At 36.3% G+C, this 17,092-nt stretch overlaps 2 protein-coding genes and 1 pseudogene across 4 annotated transcripts; 1 reads left to right on the top strand and 2 right to left on the bottom strand.

Annotated features, from left to right (window-relative positions):
* Positions 1–1,915: 1,915 nt before the first annotated feature.
* On the top strand, positions 1,916–5,804 carry LOC132170246 (Nucleic acid-binding, OB-fold-like protein). Of its 2 annotated transcripts, none has more exons than XM_059581149.2 (2): positions 1,916–2,491; positions 5,182–5,804. In XM_059581149.2, exon 2 carries the CDS (start codon positions 5,196–5,198, stop codon positions 5,607–5,609), a length of 414 nt encoding a protein of 137 aa, XP_059437132.1. In that variant the 5' UTR covers positions 1,916–2,491; positions 5,182–5,195; the 3' UTR covers positions 5,610–5,804. The 2 variants fall into 2 exon arrangements, with proteins under 2 accessions (XP_059437132.1, XP_059437131.2); XM_059581148.2 differs by lacking the exon at positions 1,916–2,491 and adding an exon at positions 4,838–4,946.
* On the bottom strand, positions 2,669–4,817 carry LOC132169085 (uncharacterized; annotated as a pseudogene). Its single transcript, XR_015913050.1, has 3 exons — positions 4,390–4,817; positions 3,135–3,231; positions 2,669–2,996 (listed from the first exon to the last, which is right to left on the bottom strand). The product of XR_015913050.1 is annotated as an uncharacterized LOC132169085 (transcript).
* A 704-nt stretch (positions 5,805–6,508) lies between the features above and the next one.
* On the bottom strand, positions 6,509–16,058 carry BSL1 (BRI1 suppressor 1 (BSU1)-like 1). Its single transcript, XM_059580018.2, has 21 exons — positions 15,468–16,058; positions 15,332–15,392; positions 15,123–15,201; positions 14,907–14,986; positions 14,709–14,803; positions 14,020–14,119; positions 13,850–13,919; positions 12,487–12,588; positions 12,105–12,186; positions 11,807–11,977; positions 10,235–10,424; positions 9,945–10,155; positions 9,696–9,863; positions 9,362–9,600; positions 8,670–8,754; positions 8,472–8,570; positions 8,195–8,394; positions 8,018–8,093; positions 7,303–7,438; positions 7,089–7,228; positions 6,509–6,973 (listed from the first exon to the last, which is right to left on the bottom strand). Exons 1-21 carry the CDS (start codon positions 15,670–15,672, stop codon positions 6,890–6,892), a joined length of 2,673 nt encoding a protein of 890 aa, XP_059436001.1. The 5' UTR covers positions 15,673–16,058; the 3' UTR covers positions 6,509–6,889.
* Between the last annotated feature and the right edge of the window lie 1,034 nt (positions 16,059–17,092).

Genomic DNA, 17,092 nt, shown 5'->3' with positions numbered 1-17,092 from the left:
GTTTACACCCGTAGGCTATGCTACTGCTTCAGCCTTCAATCAAATAACAAGGGATGACTTGTTTTGTTCTGTAGAAAAGCCACATTTCCAAGCTTCTCAAAAAACACAGTTTTTGTCTTTTTATTTTTTATTTTTTTTATTTTTTATTATTATTATTATTATAAATGTTTTTATAAAGTTTGTTACCAAACGGACCTTTAAGTGTGCCCAAGTGTTAGTACAGTTGCCTATAAGAGTAGTTTAAACTTTTACCACAAATGATCACTTTGTTTATAATTTGATACTTTTGGGATAAGTCTATGACTTGGGTAGAAAACTACCAAGCACAACACGCTACTTATGACAGGTGATGAATTTCTACTTTGCATTATGCAGATTGGCAAAGCTTTTTGCCATTTATTTTTTCCTAGAATAGTAATAAGAATTGTATATATATATATATATATATATATATATGAAATGAATTTTGAATTTTTTGTTGAGAAAAAAGTTATTGTTAGTAAAGGATTTTCACTTTTTTTAGGAGAAATGCAAAGTAATGGGTCTAAATTGTTCGCTAATGTTTTGACTTTTTAGGGAGAAAGTGTTGCCAAACACATCCTGGTAATTTTTATTTTTTATTTTATTTTGTCATGGACATAAGAAGTATACAAGAGAATGTCAAAAAAAACAAAACCAAAAAAAAGGAGAAACCCAAACAGAGAAACGTATAACGTTCATAACAGTTTTGTTATAATTCATTCCCTTCTCTACGCATAGAAAAAATGTAACAAGAAAAGGTTAAATACCTTTTTAGCACTTGGGATTTAATGTCTTTATTTTTTATTTTTTACTTGGGTTTCATTTTGTATTATAGATGGTACATTTCTTATAGGTAAATATGTAGTTAGTACCTTTGTCTATATTTCATCCAAAAAACTAACGGATCGCCACGTCAACTCAATCAAAACATGACATATATCATTTGCCCTAAAAAAAATAAAAAAAAAATAAAAAAACTTAAAGGCCTTGGGGTGGCCCGTCCACCCCTATATATATATATATATATATATATATATATTGAAGGAAATAATTATTTTAGAGATATTTTATGAATAAATTAATATTGTAATTGGTGATTTTAGTTTATAAGATTTAGATTTTTGCTATTAAGGAGTTATTTTTTTCAATGGTGTTAGAGGATTTAATTTGAGATTTGAAGATTTATTATCCTATCCGGCCTACCAGCGTCCAACTCGGCTGACGTGGTAACTGGTTGTCAACGCCGCTTGTGGGTGGCTTGTGGGCGGCAGCTGGTTGGGAGAGGGAGATGGAGAGACGAGCAAAAAGTTTGGGTGGCTTTTGGAGAACGAAGGTTTAGTTCGGGTAAAACTTTATTTTTTTTTGAAGTTATGATGTGGCGTGGCTGACTAGACCACGCCAAATCAGCCGAGTTGGACACTGGTAAGCCGGCTAGAATTACTCTATGGTAATAGTATTAAACTAAAAACAAAACAAAAAAACAAAGGAGACAAAAGTTGGTAATGAGATAAATGTGTCATTTATGGTTGAAGGGAACCAAGAATGGTGATTTTGTAAGTTATAAAAATAGGTGGACTTTTTTAGCAAGAGAATTTCAGATTTAACGTATATCTAAGTTGCTATTCATATGCTTAATCCTCCCCCAACCAATTTTCTCCCTCTCCAAACAGAACCTACGGCATAGTTTACAATTTTCTCCCTATCCAAATAAAATATAAGCCAAAAGTGAATAAATTACCACATCTGCAGCTGGATGTCACTTTGAATTAAATAAATTGTCGAGCAATGTTACTCAAGTTCGATAATTAATTTACTTGGGAGTTATTTAGTTTTGTGTATTTTAAGACATGCCATTTTCATTTCATAACGTTGAGCATTTAACTGTGGAAGAACTTCTTCAAGTGGTGAACAAGTCCTGACCGTCCTTTCTTCTTCTCCTCCTTTCTCTCCACTACCTTATCCATCTCTATGCAGCGAACAAACCCAGAAATATTACCTCTTTCCCAAAAATATTACCTCTTTTCCCAAAACCGCCCATTCCCAAACCCGCTGAACAAAAGGAAGAAAGCATCTATCTATGTAATAAAGCGGGCGTTAGAATTGACAGAGATGGCATGTGACCGACCCTCACCACCAAGACAAGATTAGCCGGATCGTCACGAGCATCGGCAAGTTCGCCGTTAAGATCTCTCTCAAAGCCGATACTGGTTGGTCCCTTCTCTAATATGTGAAGGGTTAATTTGGGTGTGAGAGAGCCAATTTGTACTGTGATCCTTTTAACCGCATGCAAGCCGGATCTCAACAAACTTGTCAGAAAATCAAGAGACATGCAGAAAGTGTGAGATACAATAAAACCCACCCCAAAAGAATATTTGTACCTGCTTGATTTTCTTGGATTTCTTCTCCATACGGAAGATTTTTTTTTTTTTTTGGGCAAGCATTGAGGAAAGAAGAAAGTTGTCTGCTATAGGTGAATCTCTTTTCTTTTTCTAGTTTAGCAAAGTTTCTGTTTGGCTGCACGTGTTGGGATGTCCTATTGTGAGACTAGGATATCCTAATTTGATTTAGTTTCTATTCTGGAATCTCTCTGTTTATCTTTTTCGATAATCATCATAATTATTTTCCTAATATTTCCCTAATCATGGCGGGGGATGAAGGGCAAAGCAAAAACTACAACCAACTTAATTTTTGGCTGAATTTTCAATAGTCTCCAAAAGATGCTCAATTCTGTACTTCATAACAGGCTGGCCTGCATGCGTCTTCTTGAACATCTTCTCCCTCACAGACTTCCTCCGAGCTTCTGATTTTTCTCTCTCTTCCTTCTTTGCCTGATTAAGAGCTTCCATCTCAATCCTTGTGCTCTCTTTCTTTTCACGCTTCTGCTCATACATTTTTTTCAAACTGGGTATACCTCGATTCTTGCTGTTCTTGTTGTTCATGCTCATTATGCTTCCATCCTCAGTTTCATTCTCATCCTGCAATAACCATCAGAATGGAATGCGACTTAAGCCTCTAAGCTCCATGTGCAAAAACTGTGGTATTTGAGACCTTCCGATATATGAGAAACCAACAAAACAATCTAAAATTCAGATGAAATAGATATCATAACAAACCTCAAGGGGGCTTATAGCTACTGTTGACTTTGTTGCTTCAGCAAGTTCTTGTACTTCTTCACATTCTTTGCATTTTTATAGAACTCCTTTTGCTTCTCTGAAAGAAATATAACAACAGGAACCTGTCAGTTAAATGGGTACAATATGCCAGACAAAACTTAAAATTTCCTGACATCTCTCCCATTCTCTTTCATAACAGAATATTCATACAACATTCTATACTTGAAAAGAATAGGAAGAAAAACAGCTTAATCATTGTCATTTTTTATATCCAAGTTTAGTAGCCCCCCTCCCCAAATTTATTTATTTTGATACATAATGCAAATTCATTCAAAGCGGAGAGGAAGACGAACCCTAGCACACACAAAGTATACACAAATGACCCCTAAAGTGTAAGAAAAGAAGAGCAAAACTCCAGAAACTCGGAAAAAATAGAAACAGGCAAACTATTCCATACTACTAACCAAGTATACAGGGATTGAAACATCATCTTCTTCATCTCTAACATCACAATCTCACGAACTTCAAAGCTCTTTGCGTTCCACTCTCTCTAAAGACCTCACATTAATAATGAAAGAGCCAACCTCCATATTTTTAAAACAATACAGTGTCCCAATTGTCCCTCCAACAACTCGCTCACCAATACTGAATACTGAAACGATGATTGATGAATATCACGCCAATAACGTATAGGTTGCTTTAAACCAAAATTGCTCCTTTAAAAAAGTCATCTATTCAAAATAGCATATGATCCCAGCATCGGGCATACAATGTAGAGCTTAAAACCCCAATAATCTACACGAGGACCAGACTAGAACAATATCACGTCAGAGTTTCCAATTTCAAAAATAGTTATACAATATTAAATTACTACACATTTTGTTTTCAAATTACTGGCATCCTATGAAATTCTGTATATTTCTGGGTCTTAGTATCTTCCACAATCAAACCTGTAAAAACCCATTTGACAAAAAGGACATGAAGCTCAAAATGAAAAGCAAATTTTCTTCTCACTTTTTTCTTCCAAAATTTCTCATCAAACAAGCGGAAATTTAGCTCATAAACAGTGGTTTCAAGCCCCACTACCTACCTCATACCAATCAAACAAAAAAAGCAAAAATAAATAAAAAAATAAAAATACAACAAATTGTAAATCAAATAAATAACCCAATGATCAGAAAGCACAATTGTCCACCCAACCAAAAAATTAAAAATAAAAATGAATGCTTTAGCAAAATAAAGAAAATATACATACTTATCAGAGCTGGGTTGTAGAAATCGCTCTTTGATTTGGCATTGATGAAGGCCTCGAGAGAAAGGCCACGCCCACCCAACCTCTTCATGTTCTTCATCTTATTATTCTTCATTTTGATCAATTCTGAACCGTTGAGTTTCTCTCCGTTTTCCTTACCTTTGAGTTTCCGATTCTTCATTGTGGCAAAGGAATTTTGTGAAAAGCGCAGAGATTGAAGGATTAGAGCAAAGCAGAGAAGGGAGCGAGATATGGTATAGTGCAATAAAAAGACTATATTTTGCCCATAAAAAGCCCTCGTGTCATGAGGCCACATCACCCAATTTTTTTTCTTTTTCCCTCCGCAACACACCGTCGGTGCACACAGTTCTCTCCCTTTCTCCCTCTCGCCCTCGCTCTCCCTCTCAAACGCTCTCTCTCTCTCTCTCTCTCTCCCTCTCAAACGCTCTCTCTCTCTCTCTCTCTCTCTCTCTCAGACGCTCGCTCAATCTATCCCTCTCTGAGCACTCTCCATCTCTGGTTTGGGTCCAGCGTTAAGATCTCTCTCAAAGCCGATACTGGTTGGTCCCCTCTCTAATATGTGAATTTTTTTGTGGGGGGGTTTTGTTTGTTTTGGTCCTCAAATTTTATTGGGTTTGGGTGTGAGATACCCAATTTTCTCTCTGGAATTTGGATTCTCCGGGTGATATATATATATTATCTTAAACCTAAAGCTTACTTGCTCAAGAAAATTTTGGGTATGAAATAAGTTTATGAAACCAGGGGTTCACAATTGCGTGTTTGGGTTTTTTGCAGCTACTAAGCAAGATATGCTCTCTCTTCTTCAAGATATTGTGCCTGCAGCCGGGAACAACATAAATACACAGTTCATAGTTTTGAACAAAGGCAAGAAAACATTAGAGGGCCAAAATAAGACATGTTTGGCACTTGTTGCTGACGAGACAGCTGCAGTTCACTTTCAGCTCTGGGGAGATGAGTGTGAGGCCTTTGAGCCGGGTGATATTATCCGTCTGACCGGCGGAATATTTTCTTGCAACCGGAAAAATTGGTTGCTGAGGGCAGGCAAGAGAGGGAAGGTAGAGAAGGTCGGAGAATTCACAATGGCCTATGTTGAGACACCCAACATGAGTGAGATCGACTGGATTCATGACCCAAGTAAGTCCAAGTTTGTGAAGAAGGCTGTCATTTCTCCTCATTCACGCATTTTTCCTCCAATACCTTAAAACCGTTGTGCCTTTTGCTTTCATGTAATAGTCCACCAAAAAGCTCAGACTTCTCATCCATTTGAGCAATATATCTATGATGTATTGTAGAATTCGACCCGCTCGTGTTCCTTGTTCTTATGCTCTAAATTTAGTTAATCAAAGATGATGTGATTGTCATATCAGTTTATGCAAATGAAGAAATGCTTCCAACCATCATCAATGGTATGCATTGCCATCTTATATTTCCAATTAGCTAAATTAGAGAATTGTACTTTTTGAGTAGCTAAAATTGTTAACCTTGCTGGGATGATCTAAGCATGCAACATTTGGGATTGCATTTGACATGGCAGGTAGAGAAAATTAATGAGGTTTTAGAAAGGATAGCCTGTCATTGCCATAAGTTGTTGGAAAGGATGAGCAATCATTCAAAAGGTGCTTTTATGGTTTCTTAATCCTGGTGAACTAACATGCAAATTGGGGAAGAACTTGCATGCCTCAGATGCATCAATGAAACAAGTTATTGGTAGTCGTTTATGAGTAATTAACCATAATAAATTGTAAAGCACAATGTAGGTTCTTTTTGGAGAGGGAGAAAATTGCATAAGATTGCAAGCAATAGCAGTTTTAATCCCATAAATGATTACATCCTTGAACACTGCCAAAAAGGGAATAGGATATTCTCTATTTCAAATGAACTGAATAGCATTTAATTAGTTATAGTGAATAAGTATTTTTGTCCTTTTACTTTTTTAGGGGACAAAAATACCCTTCCACTATAACTAATTGAATATTATCCAATTTATTTGAAATGGAAAGGATCCTAATTCGCCAAAAAAGCCTCTCAAATGATCACAATTAATTGACACCCTTACAAAAAATTGTTTAGTTTATAAGAACTTGCTCCAAAAATTGCGCCATGAAAACTAATTAAACACTATATAAAGGAATTAATTGCAAATATAATTTATTTTACAATACACAAGCTAAACAAACAACTTCTCCCTCTATAAGTTATCCGTATGGTGGCAGCAGCCTCTTCACATTCTAAATTGTACATATAATACAAACCTGGAGACTATGAGCAATTGGGCTAACAGCTACACCTACCATCCTCGAGCTGTGTACAAATAGACAAGGCTTCATCTTCTGCAACTCATATCTTTCAAAATACATCAGGAACACGGCATACTGGTTACAGCTGGAAAACTGATCCGATCCAAGATGGCTCAAGCCTGTCAAAGAAATGCAGAATTGCCACTCTTGACATGTTGTAAATTACACCTGTTTGTGAGGTAACACTATATATATGCAAGTGAGCTCCGGTCGAGGTCAGGCTGTGGTCGACCACGAGTAGGAGTTGGCGGTCTTTGAATGTTAAGTTCCTGCAAGAGCACCAGAAATGTAGAGTATCACACGAGCCAGTCAAAAAGACATTGATTTTACATCCAATACAAATGCTCAATTAAAACATGATTTTATAAACGCAAGCCTAGCTACCTGCATCCACGTGTCCTCTATGACACGCTCAGGAGATGTCTCTGGAGACTGAAGAGGAGGTGGCAAGGGATGAATTAATTTTGGAACCACGACCAACCCCCTGCCAACTACTAGTATAGCTCCAGCATTGTTTGCCGTCCCTACATTTATATGCCACATGAGACTACGTATACATGCACATGAAAAGGAGAAACCCCAAAGTAATTTTACTTACCGCAATAGTTAGTAGCAGAAAAAAGAGTGATCAACTGTCCCTGAGCAAATCGTTCAAACCCATCCATGACACATTCATGGGCCCTTATAATGAGCTGTAATTTGTTTTTCTTACAGAATTCAGTGACGCGATCAGGCTGCAAGTAGCAAGAACAAAAATGGTTTGAGTCGTTCGCAAATAACAAATACATGCAGATGATTAGAAAACAACATCCCTGTTAATAGGCTTGTACTTGAAACATGTATACTAATGGAATAGATATTGGACTAGAACGCATTATATATGATCAAACAAATTGAACCAAGGTATCTACAATAGCACATGGACTATCCACATTAAACTGTTGATGCTTATTAAAAGAGTCTATCAAGTATCAATAGCCATAGAAGGAATGCAGTTTAAATGGGTTCAGGCTAACAATATCCTCTGTTTTGGTCCCCTATACTGTTGGTTGTCCCTTTCCAGCTTCCTTGTAATAAACTACATGTCAGATGCTGTATAAAATACCATGTGTATGCTATATTTAGTGCCTCCAAGCTGTGACCACAGCAGCAGGAAAAAGGAGAGGAGGGGTTGGGGGAGGATTAAGCATATGAATAGCAACTTAGATATAGAAGTTGAAGAATACATCCTACATACACAAATGCATGAACTATAAATGACAATATATTCAAGATTCAATTAAACACTTTCGCAATGACAATTACATGCATACCCCAAAAGTGACAAGACCAGGCCCTCTAGCATTCGGTCTCAAACCCTCCACACTATCATTTTCTGTAGGATCAGACCTGTATATGTAGATGTTATTAGAACAAATAAACATGCATGATTAAAAATAAAAATAAAAAAGAAAAAAAGAAATAGACAGATGAATTGGATGAGAGCATACCACAAAAGATCCATCAAAATTATAGATCCAGCATCCATTGTTATTGGCCTTTCAAGCTTCTCTATCTGTTCTACTGAATGTATAGACCTCCCTATGCCACCATGCATACAGATAATTTTCTTCTCAATAAGTGCAGAAAGTGGGAGATAGTTGAATAGTTGATTAAATCGTGTCCATGCCCATATTCCGTCATTCTCTCCCTACAAGTTCACAAGTCATTAGAACATTCATATGCTCAAAGAATATAGATGTATCAAATATGCAAATTCATCTATACCATTCTCTCAATGCATTCAAGACGAAAACCAAAGAGTGCATTTATGTCAGCGGCCTCATGGTTTCCACGTATTAAGTGAACATTCTCAGGATATTCAATCTGCAAAATGATAACCAGGGCACAATGGTGTCAAGGATGAATAAATATGACACAACAGAACAACATATAAAAGTTGGATTACTAAAAATAGATGCTTGCCTTAAGAGCTAGGAGCAAAGTTATGGTCTCCAAGCTATGCTGTCCTCGATCAACATAGTCACCCAAAAACAAGTAGTCAATATACCTGAAACATAAGCAGAGATGCAACATGTCTTTAAGATTCTTAATTAACATAGAGAATTAAACCAATCACCACAAAAAGCCCTGTATCAAGTTTCACTTGACCATTAATTAGAATAAATGTCCTACCGAGAATCATAGAAAACATCCAAATAGTAAACATTTTAGGACAAAGCGCAGAGCTACAAGTACAACAAACCATCCAAAAAAATGTCAAATCAAAAGCTGAAAACCCCAGACACTGTAATGCATAAACCAGTATGAGTTACATTCTGCTTGTCAATAAAACGTATATCCAACTAACTTCAAATTACGGTGTCTAGTTACAACCCTGACCCCAACCTCAATCATAGGCAAGATCATCCATATGCCAAGTATCTGCTACCTTTTTCCCTGTCATTACATGTATACCCCTAAAACGAGGAAACAATTTGTGCTTTACAGATGCATGTAGTTGGTTCATTTTACAGGAAGTGTTACCCTAAACCTGAATGAGGAGCATAACATCCATGGAAAATCTCATCATACTTTTAACAGTGTCTTACTCTACAGTAGAATCACAATATAGAACAGGGAGTTCTACAGTAAGGACACAAGATTCACAAACTCACGTTATGTCTCCTGCAGTGGAGGGAAATCCATATTCATCAAATAGCCGCATCAAATCACCAAACTGTCCATGGAGATCACCGAATACTTTAACAGGTGCTTTCAGTTGAAGGACTGTCTGCTCATGCATAAAGATCTGTTCAGCGGCATAACAGAGCTCACCCACTTCATAAGAATCCAGGAAAAACTTCCTATTGGCAGGAGGTTTCCAGTTCCGAGGCTTGAGCAATGTAGTAATAATCTGGAAAGGATACAAATGACAATGGACTACCTTGAAGTAAGCCAGAAAAAGAAAAAAAAAAGGCAAAAAGAACGTTAAGGCTGATCAATGCTTGCCTTCTTATGTAAGCCCTGAGGAGACTTCTGCCTGGTGAACTTTTTAGTAGGATAGGACAAATCATTGTTCATTGGAATCATTCGTCTGCTCTCATTCTCAAATTGATCCAAAGATAACTGTCTTACCATCCCACCCAGGTTACCTACAGTCTCTTTAGCAACTACCACCTGTAAGCACAGAATAGTATGATTTTGCAGCTTGAAGATAAATAAAGACCTAGATATAGGACATTGATGCGAAAGACATACAGCTCTCGGGTGAAGACGAACATCTGCTTCAGTATCACTACCATCTGAAGTTGTTTCTGCTGCTTGGGAATTGTCATCTGATACAGATGTCTCTTCAGCAGGAGTGGCAGATGCAGCCTGCGCAGCTTGCCAGACAGCAGCTGCTGCCTCAGCTTCAGCAGCAGAAGCCTCCCTCAGTTTCTCCATAGAATTTTTGTCCATGTGGCTAAAGCTGAACATGCATTATTAGATTCTCATAAGACTAAACAAAAAAGTCTGCAAGGGAGAGAGAAGAGGCTATGGACTAATACCTCAAGCCACCAGATGAAAGAATCTCTTCTCCACCATCCAAAGACGGGGTTGTCACATAAGGGTTTACATTAGATTGGTTCACTCTGGAACTTGTAATCGGTGAGGCTCTCTCAGAGGTTATTACAGGAGAGTTCATGTCAGGCTGATATGGCGAATTTTCTGCCACCAGAAAATCATCCAACAGAATATCTGCACAGAATAACATAGTTGATTATGTTTTGCAGCAATGATAATTCTAAAAGAAAAGAAAAAAGGAACAAAGATACAAGGAAAAACAAATTGCAAGACTAGTAAATATAATTAAAAGAACAAAAAGATTATAGGCAAATGTGCAATTATGGTAGGTGAAGATAATATTCCATTAGCAGTTCATTTTGGTAATCCATGTACTGCAATGAAGAGTTGGAATATGCACTCGACTTCCTGTTTTCTATGAATTCAAGCTCGTGAACCTCAGTGGGGTTGAAAAACATTGATTCAATGGAATATGCATTTCAGCTTGTTACTTTGCCAAAATGGAAATTGATCAATCTTTGGTATTGAGGCATAAACCCCGAGGATGTAAAAAAGAGGTTGATCAATGAAGAAAGGAACGATTGCTTCCCCAGGAATATAAGTTAGAAAATAATATTAATAAAAAAGTGTACTGATACAAATCTACAAGAGCGCTAAAAGATTCTTTGGTCTGCATGGACAACATCACAATATCTAAACAAACCACATTTTTATTTAAAAAAGCCATGCTATAATCGAACAAGCCAAAGCTTCACTGAAGTCAAACATCATAAATAGAACATCAGTTTTCGAATAAAGACATGCTATTCCATAATTGAATGAGTCAAATATCAATACAGCATCAGAAAAGCTTCCTTTTTTTTTTTTTTTTTTCCTTTGTTAATTGGATAACTGCATCAGAAAATATTTTCTAATGTAAATAATAATAATAATAATAATACATTTATATAGGCCTTAATGGATCATTAAATATTTATGAATACTTTGATAAGCTTCAATCAGACTGACAAAAATTTTCATCGAAGTCAAAGTATCAGAATTCTCTTTTTTGATAAGCGATACCAAAGTTCCAAAATTTTAGACTTGTAGCTCTAATAAATTTCTCCTAGAATTTCATAAAAATCATAAATATAATGTCACTTAAAACAGAAGTCTAACTGAAGTTGTAGCCTGAAATCTTGCAAAAGAGGGTGGAAAGCTACAATTTCAAAATAGAGAAATGCTAGAGGTACTAAATCTTTTACTAACAGATACTTACTAAACTGATGTGTAGCTCATTGATTGGTACTTGTTACATTTCTCTTAATTAATTGTTTTGTTTTTCTCCAATGAATGAGCTACACATCAGTTTAGTGAACCTATGTTAGTAAAAGATTTAGTACCACTAGCATTTCTATTCAAAATAATGAATAAATGGTAGTCCACTCTTGCAATTGCAATTGCTGCTTCCTTCCTAACCTATAATCAGTACATCTGCTCCACAAAATCAATATAGGAATAGATTCACTTCCATAGTTACATTCTTTATAGTCTGAATAATCTAGTTGAAGTTTTACCTCCCTTGAGACCACCATAAATATATATACGAACACCAACAGATGCAGCTGCATGGCGACATCGACGCATAAGCTCCAAAGGAGGATCATATTCAGAGTGTCCCTTGTTTGTGCGCGAAGAGGTGACCAGCCCACTTCTATCTAACCAAACTCCGGCAGCAGTGTCCAATACTATCAAAACAAAAGACATATAAGACTTTCTAAAAGAAGTATATAACACATACACACGCGCATAATATCATCTGTCTATCTATCTATCTATTAATTATGGTAATGAGATTGAAAACCAACAGATTACCTGCAATAGCTGCTTCACCTTCTACTGCACGTCCTCCTCTAAGGGCGCCTCCTGTAACATGCAACCGTGCACCAACAAAAACCTGATAGCAAGAAGTCTCAAGTTCAGTCATAATAATAAGGCTCAAGATGAGAGAGGTTATTCATCAAAAAGAGTGTACCAGTATCAAAACCTATAATCCTACACTGACTTGTTTCAATGAACAATGCACAGGCCCTCCATATATATATATATTTCATTACAAAGAATATATCTAAAGATATGCACAAGTAACACACTTCAATATCTTTACGTAAAGCGCTATGTATACAGATATACATATCAAATTTAATAACTAACGAATTGCTAGATATTAACTCCTGATGTATATCTCATTACTTACCGCAGCATGCTGATACCTTTGTGAAGGAGACACACCTGGTGCTAGAGTCCACTCCCACTGACCATTCCTATGCATGAGCAGCCCATAAGCATCCGCAAGTGGCTGTGGAAGCATTTGCATTAGAGATTTAGATCATAATGCTTCACCAAAAAGGCCCCGAGTTATAAATTCATTACACAATAACCAAATAAGCCAATCACTAACTTCAGAAAGTTATATAAAGGTGAAGTAATAGAATTAGATTCATAGTTACATGGAAGGCTATTTAAGACAAAGCTTCTGCCCAGGTTTTTGAAGCACAAGGTAAACACCAGCAATTATTTTGACAAAAAATTGGGAAAAAAAATTCAAACAGCTGCGCACTGTGGGGAAGTTTCCAAGTCATGCTAGCAAAAAGCAAGAAGACAAAAGTTCACCACATTTTTCTAAGCAAAACTCAAATAATATTATTGTTTTTGTTATACTTACGATACTTTTCCTTCTTTTTCTGATTTTTCAAAACCTTTCCCTTAAAATTTCACAAACATTATAAATAAACTTGTATTAGGTTCTCAATTTCTTTATCATTCAACTTCATCATAAGTTCCCCCTGTTTTAGTCAAGCTCCTAATTAAATCTCTCCAAGTTTCCTATTCATGCCAAGTCAGTTCTTCCTTCATGCTTCCCATATGATTTGGAATTAATTATTGCTTGTGGTCCCAAATTTTGAGTTGCTTCCACTTACCATTGTAGTCGTTAGGGATGGTAGTTAATTATGATGTTTAAACACACTTTGTCCAAACTGCATTTTTCAATGGGAGAATGTCTTGCCTAGTTGGACTTAAAAGAATGCAACAGAACAAACAGCTACCAAAATTAGTTTCGTAAACAAATGAAATAAGACACAAAGAGGCCATAAAAAGTGAAGTTAGAAATCTTCCAAAAGGTAATACATTTAGCATGCAGAGAATATCAAAGAATGCTCAAATGACAAATATTTTTTCTTTCCCCCAAACAACAGAAAAAACTGTTTCTCTGTGGACTATTTTTATGAAGTGTGATATTTTTGAAAGCAAGTTGAGTTGAGTTGCAAAGTATATGCTACCCATGTAGAATTGCTACAATTTAGCGGACAAAATTTGGCCAATCAAAATCTTCATTAGTTTAATTGTCTTGCCTTCTTGACATCTTTCATATCCATTAAAACATTTAAGCATATCACAATCCCACATCCCAATTCAGAATTGAAATTGAGCCGGATGCCCAAATCCAAGCAAAGAAACAGTAGAGCACAGTAAACCACAACAATGAACATGTAGAAAATATTCATGATCGATTGAATCAATTGTCTGCTTTATATATCCATGTGAAAGTATATCTATACCGCGCCAGAAGTGTCTCTTCCACCACACAGCAAAAACATACCATCTGAGCGGGCACTAGCTGTTGCGTACCTACAAAATAATGTTTAATCATGAATATTCTAAACATGGACTCTTCAACGAATATAGATGTTAATTATTTCATGATTTCCAATAAACTAAAGACACTCACATTCTAGCAGAAGGTCTATCACCTTCAGGGTCCAGCCTCTGCCATACATAAGGTTTCTGGGCCGTATCCAAAGCCCAAGCATCAGATAGAACTCTTTTCCCTAACAAAGAAAAAAAATGTTACTGTTACATGGTTTTTGATATATGACAACATACATTATCGTTGCAGTGACATATAAGTGTGCAGTATCCACACACAAACCATACTGTCAAAGACAGTCGCATCGGAACCAGCACAAAATTTCTTTTTTGAAATTACTCACAATGAGGCTCAATTTAAGCAGTAAAAAATAAATAGCAAGTTTTTTTTTTTTTTTTGGATAAAGTAAAAAATAAATAGCAAGTTACAAAAAAAAAAGTTGGAGTGAGAGAAAGTGAGAGCACTATTATCCTAATTATGTTCCATATGGTATAATCTCTGATTACATATATGAGAGAAGTCAAGCATTCAATGAGTAGGTCCAACCAATGGCCTACAATGCTCTCCAAACATTGTGCATATATAAATTTTTGGGAGGAAAAGGTCGTTAGAGGGTATACATAAGCAAAATCAATTAATCATGATACATGTCTGCTAAACAAAAATTGAGTTTACTTCACGATTTAGACATGCTTCTCTTCCAATAACACACAATACAATTGATTTAAATAAAAGCAAAAACAAAGAACCGAACAGTGAATTGCCCTCACCATCATTGCCACTGACAGTGACAAGATATCTTTGAGCAACCAAGTCCATTACATGGCCATAGCGAGGTCCAGGTCCTTGTCCTTGTACAACCACCCTATGTTCATGTAAAAATTAGAAAGATCGATGGCAGAATGTAATCAAAATTTAACAAAACCCAGAGAGAGAAATGGTTATTAATTGTAGCCACCAAGGCTCACCTGTGCCACTTGAACTTATCATTTGACATGTCCAGCACGTATAGATCATCCGTGGAATGTCCAGCAGGACCTATCCCACCCTAGCCATATAGCACCAATCAATTACTATTAAACATACTATCAAAATCCCAACACCAAAACCGTCTAAATTCAAAAACCCAGTAACGAAAAGCTCTAAAATTCGAATCTTTTCACACAAATTTTGGCTCGAATCACCTGGAAAACAACCATAGTTCCAACTGCAGCCGCGGCATGCGCAGCCCGGGGCGACGGCGGGTCACCGGCGGGCTTAATTCTGCAAAATTCAAACACCCAAATCTCCAAAATTGTCACTCAAAATCCAATTTAACCGAATCCAAACTTAAAAAAAAAAAAAAAAAAAAAAAAAAAAAAAAAGAAGCAAATTTTCAAAAACCAGCACCCACCTGATCCACTTCCTGGTAAGAACATCATAAGAATGAACCGAATTGGTGACACCCGCTAACCCTGCACACAATTCACAAACAATCAAAACAACATCCATTTTGAATTCGAAATCAAATAGACACATATGGAACATACTGATGCCAGGGGCGGAGGAGGAGGCGCCGCCTTCGATGGCAGTAGCGCCTCCGAAGAGGATGAGCCGGGGGCCCTGGGATTTAGTGGGGGCCACGGCGGTGAGGGTGTGACCGCATCGGGGACCAGGCGCGTCATCGTCCTTGTCCCAGTAGGTCTCCAAGCTACGATAGGTCGGAGCCGGCGACAGCCATTGTTTCGAACCCATGAATCCCCAGACTAAGATCACCAAAAAATCACAACACCACCGCCACCACTTACTGAATCTAAGAAGAATGAGATCAGGGCAAAAATGCTGGTGTAGCTGGATGTGGGGCCCGGACTAGGCTCCGGACCCGCTTTGTTGAATAACTTTCTCAGCTTCGTTTCAATTGTTCGGGTTCGGGTTTTGGCGTTTGAGACTTTTGTCAGAGGGCTCTGCCGTTTTGGTTTATTTTTCTAAGTTTTATTTGAGAGAGCTGGGAACATGAAGAGGAGAATGGTAACGGGTCAACGGCTTCGTCTTTTGGGAGAAGGCAAAACTATGTCAAAAGTACGCCAAAGCCAGCCTCAGGCCCTCGGATTCCGCTGCCTTTTTCTACAACCTTTCTGTCAAAAGATAGGTCAAGGTTAAGATAAAGACCACAAGGTTGAATTTACCCTATTTATTTGCCTTTTTTTATTTTTTTTTAGTATGTTTATACTAGTTTAGACTCTAAACTTTTAGGAGGAAATTTGTCTTTGCGTGTTGAGTTGAGAATATAAAGTTATATAAAATAATTTTAATTTGACTTTTTAATTAAACTAGTTAAGTCTTTTAATCTTAATTCGTTCATTGTGTACTGAGTTTATATCGAATTCGTAAGTTGTGTAAAAAATATACAATTCTTATGTCAAATGTCGAGTATATGTCATGTCGATACATTGATATAAGATTATATACGTCAACCATAACTTGACTCATTTAATTAAACTCTCACAATCCTAATCAATTAATTTCGTGTTGTATTCATATTGAATTTACATTTTCTGTTAAAAATTGTTAGTCTTATTTTAGACTATTCCAAAAACAGGAACACCTTAAACTTAGTCCGCGGAAAAAGAAAGGAAAAAAGAAGTAAATGATGGTTAAGGCGTTAAAACGTTTTTCATTTTTTTAGGGCTCGTTTGGAATTACGATTTTATAAGAATAATCTGCATTTTTTAAAAAATCACAAAACGTAAAGCATTTGACATTGAGATTTAAAAAGCACTTAGAGCCTGTTTGGGATTGTGTTTGAGAAATAGAGTTTTTAAGTCCAAAAAACTTCTTTTTTTTTTTTTTTTTTGCAAAAGCTTAAAAATTAAGTTTTGTCAAAAGTGCGTTTTAGTCATTTTTTGACCCTTAAAAATGTTTTCAATTTTTTTTATCAAACGGATACTTTTTTCTTCGAACGAACTTTTTGAGTGTTAAGCACACTTTTAACCCCCTCGACCACCCAAATAGGCTCTTAATCTAAAATAAGAAGAAGAAAAAAATCTACATGGTGATTATTTAAAAATACTCGAATTTAAATTAAAATCACAATTTCGTATAAAAAATATTTGATTAAAAAAAAAAAATTTAACATCTTTTACCAAACGCCTTTACAATTTTAAAAACTAACAAT

This window comes from Corylus avellana, chromosome 1, assembly GCF_965113065.1.
Source record: "Corylus avellana chromosome 1, dhCorAvel1.hap1.2, whole genome shotgun sequence".
Lineage (NCBI taxonomy): Eukaryota > Viridiplantae > Streptophyta > Magnoliopsida > Fagales > Betulaceae > Corylus > Corylus avellana.
The sequence above is the reverse complement of the archived record's forward strand: the minus strand, read 5'-3'. Positions and strand labels throughout refer to the sequence as shown.

What these genes read in the sequence shown, in the direction of transcription:
- BSL1 (XM_059580018.2), bottom strand. Translation starts at nt 15,672, where the DNA reads ATGGGTTCGAAACAATGGCTGTCGCCGGCTCCGACCTATCGTAGCTTG. An exon ending in AGGTGAAGCAGCTATTGCAG is followed by an intron (nt 11,978 to 12,104) that starts GTAATCTGTTGG and finishes TTGTTTTGATAG; the next exon opens with TATTGGACACTGCTGCCGGA. An exon ending in CTTTCATCTGGTGGCTTGAG is followed by an intron (nt 10,156 to 10,234) that starts GTATTAGTCCAT and finishes ATGCATGTTCAG; the next exon opens with CTTTAGCCACATGGACAAAA.
- LOC132170246 (XM_059581149.2), top strand. Translation starts at nt 5,196, where the DNA reads ATGCTCTCTCTTCTTCAAGATATTGTGCCTGCAGCCGGGAACAACATA.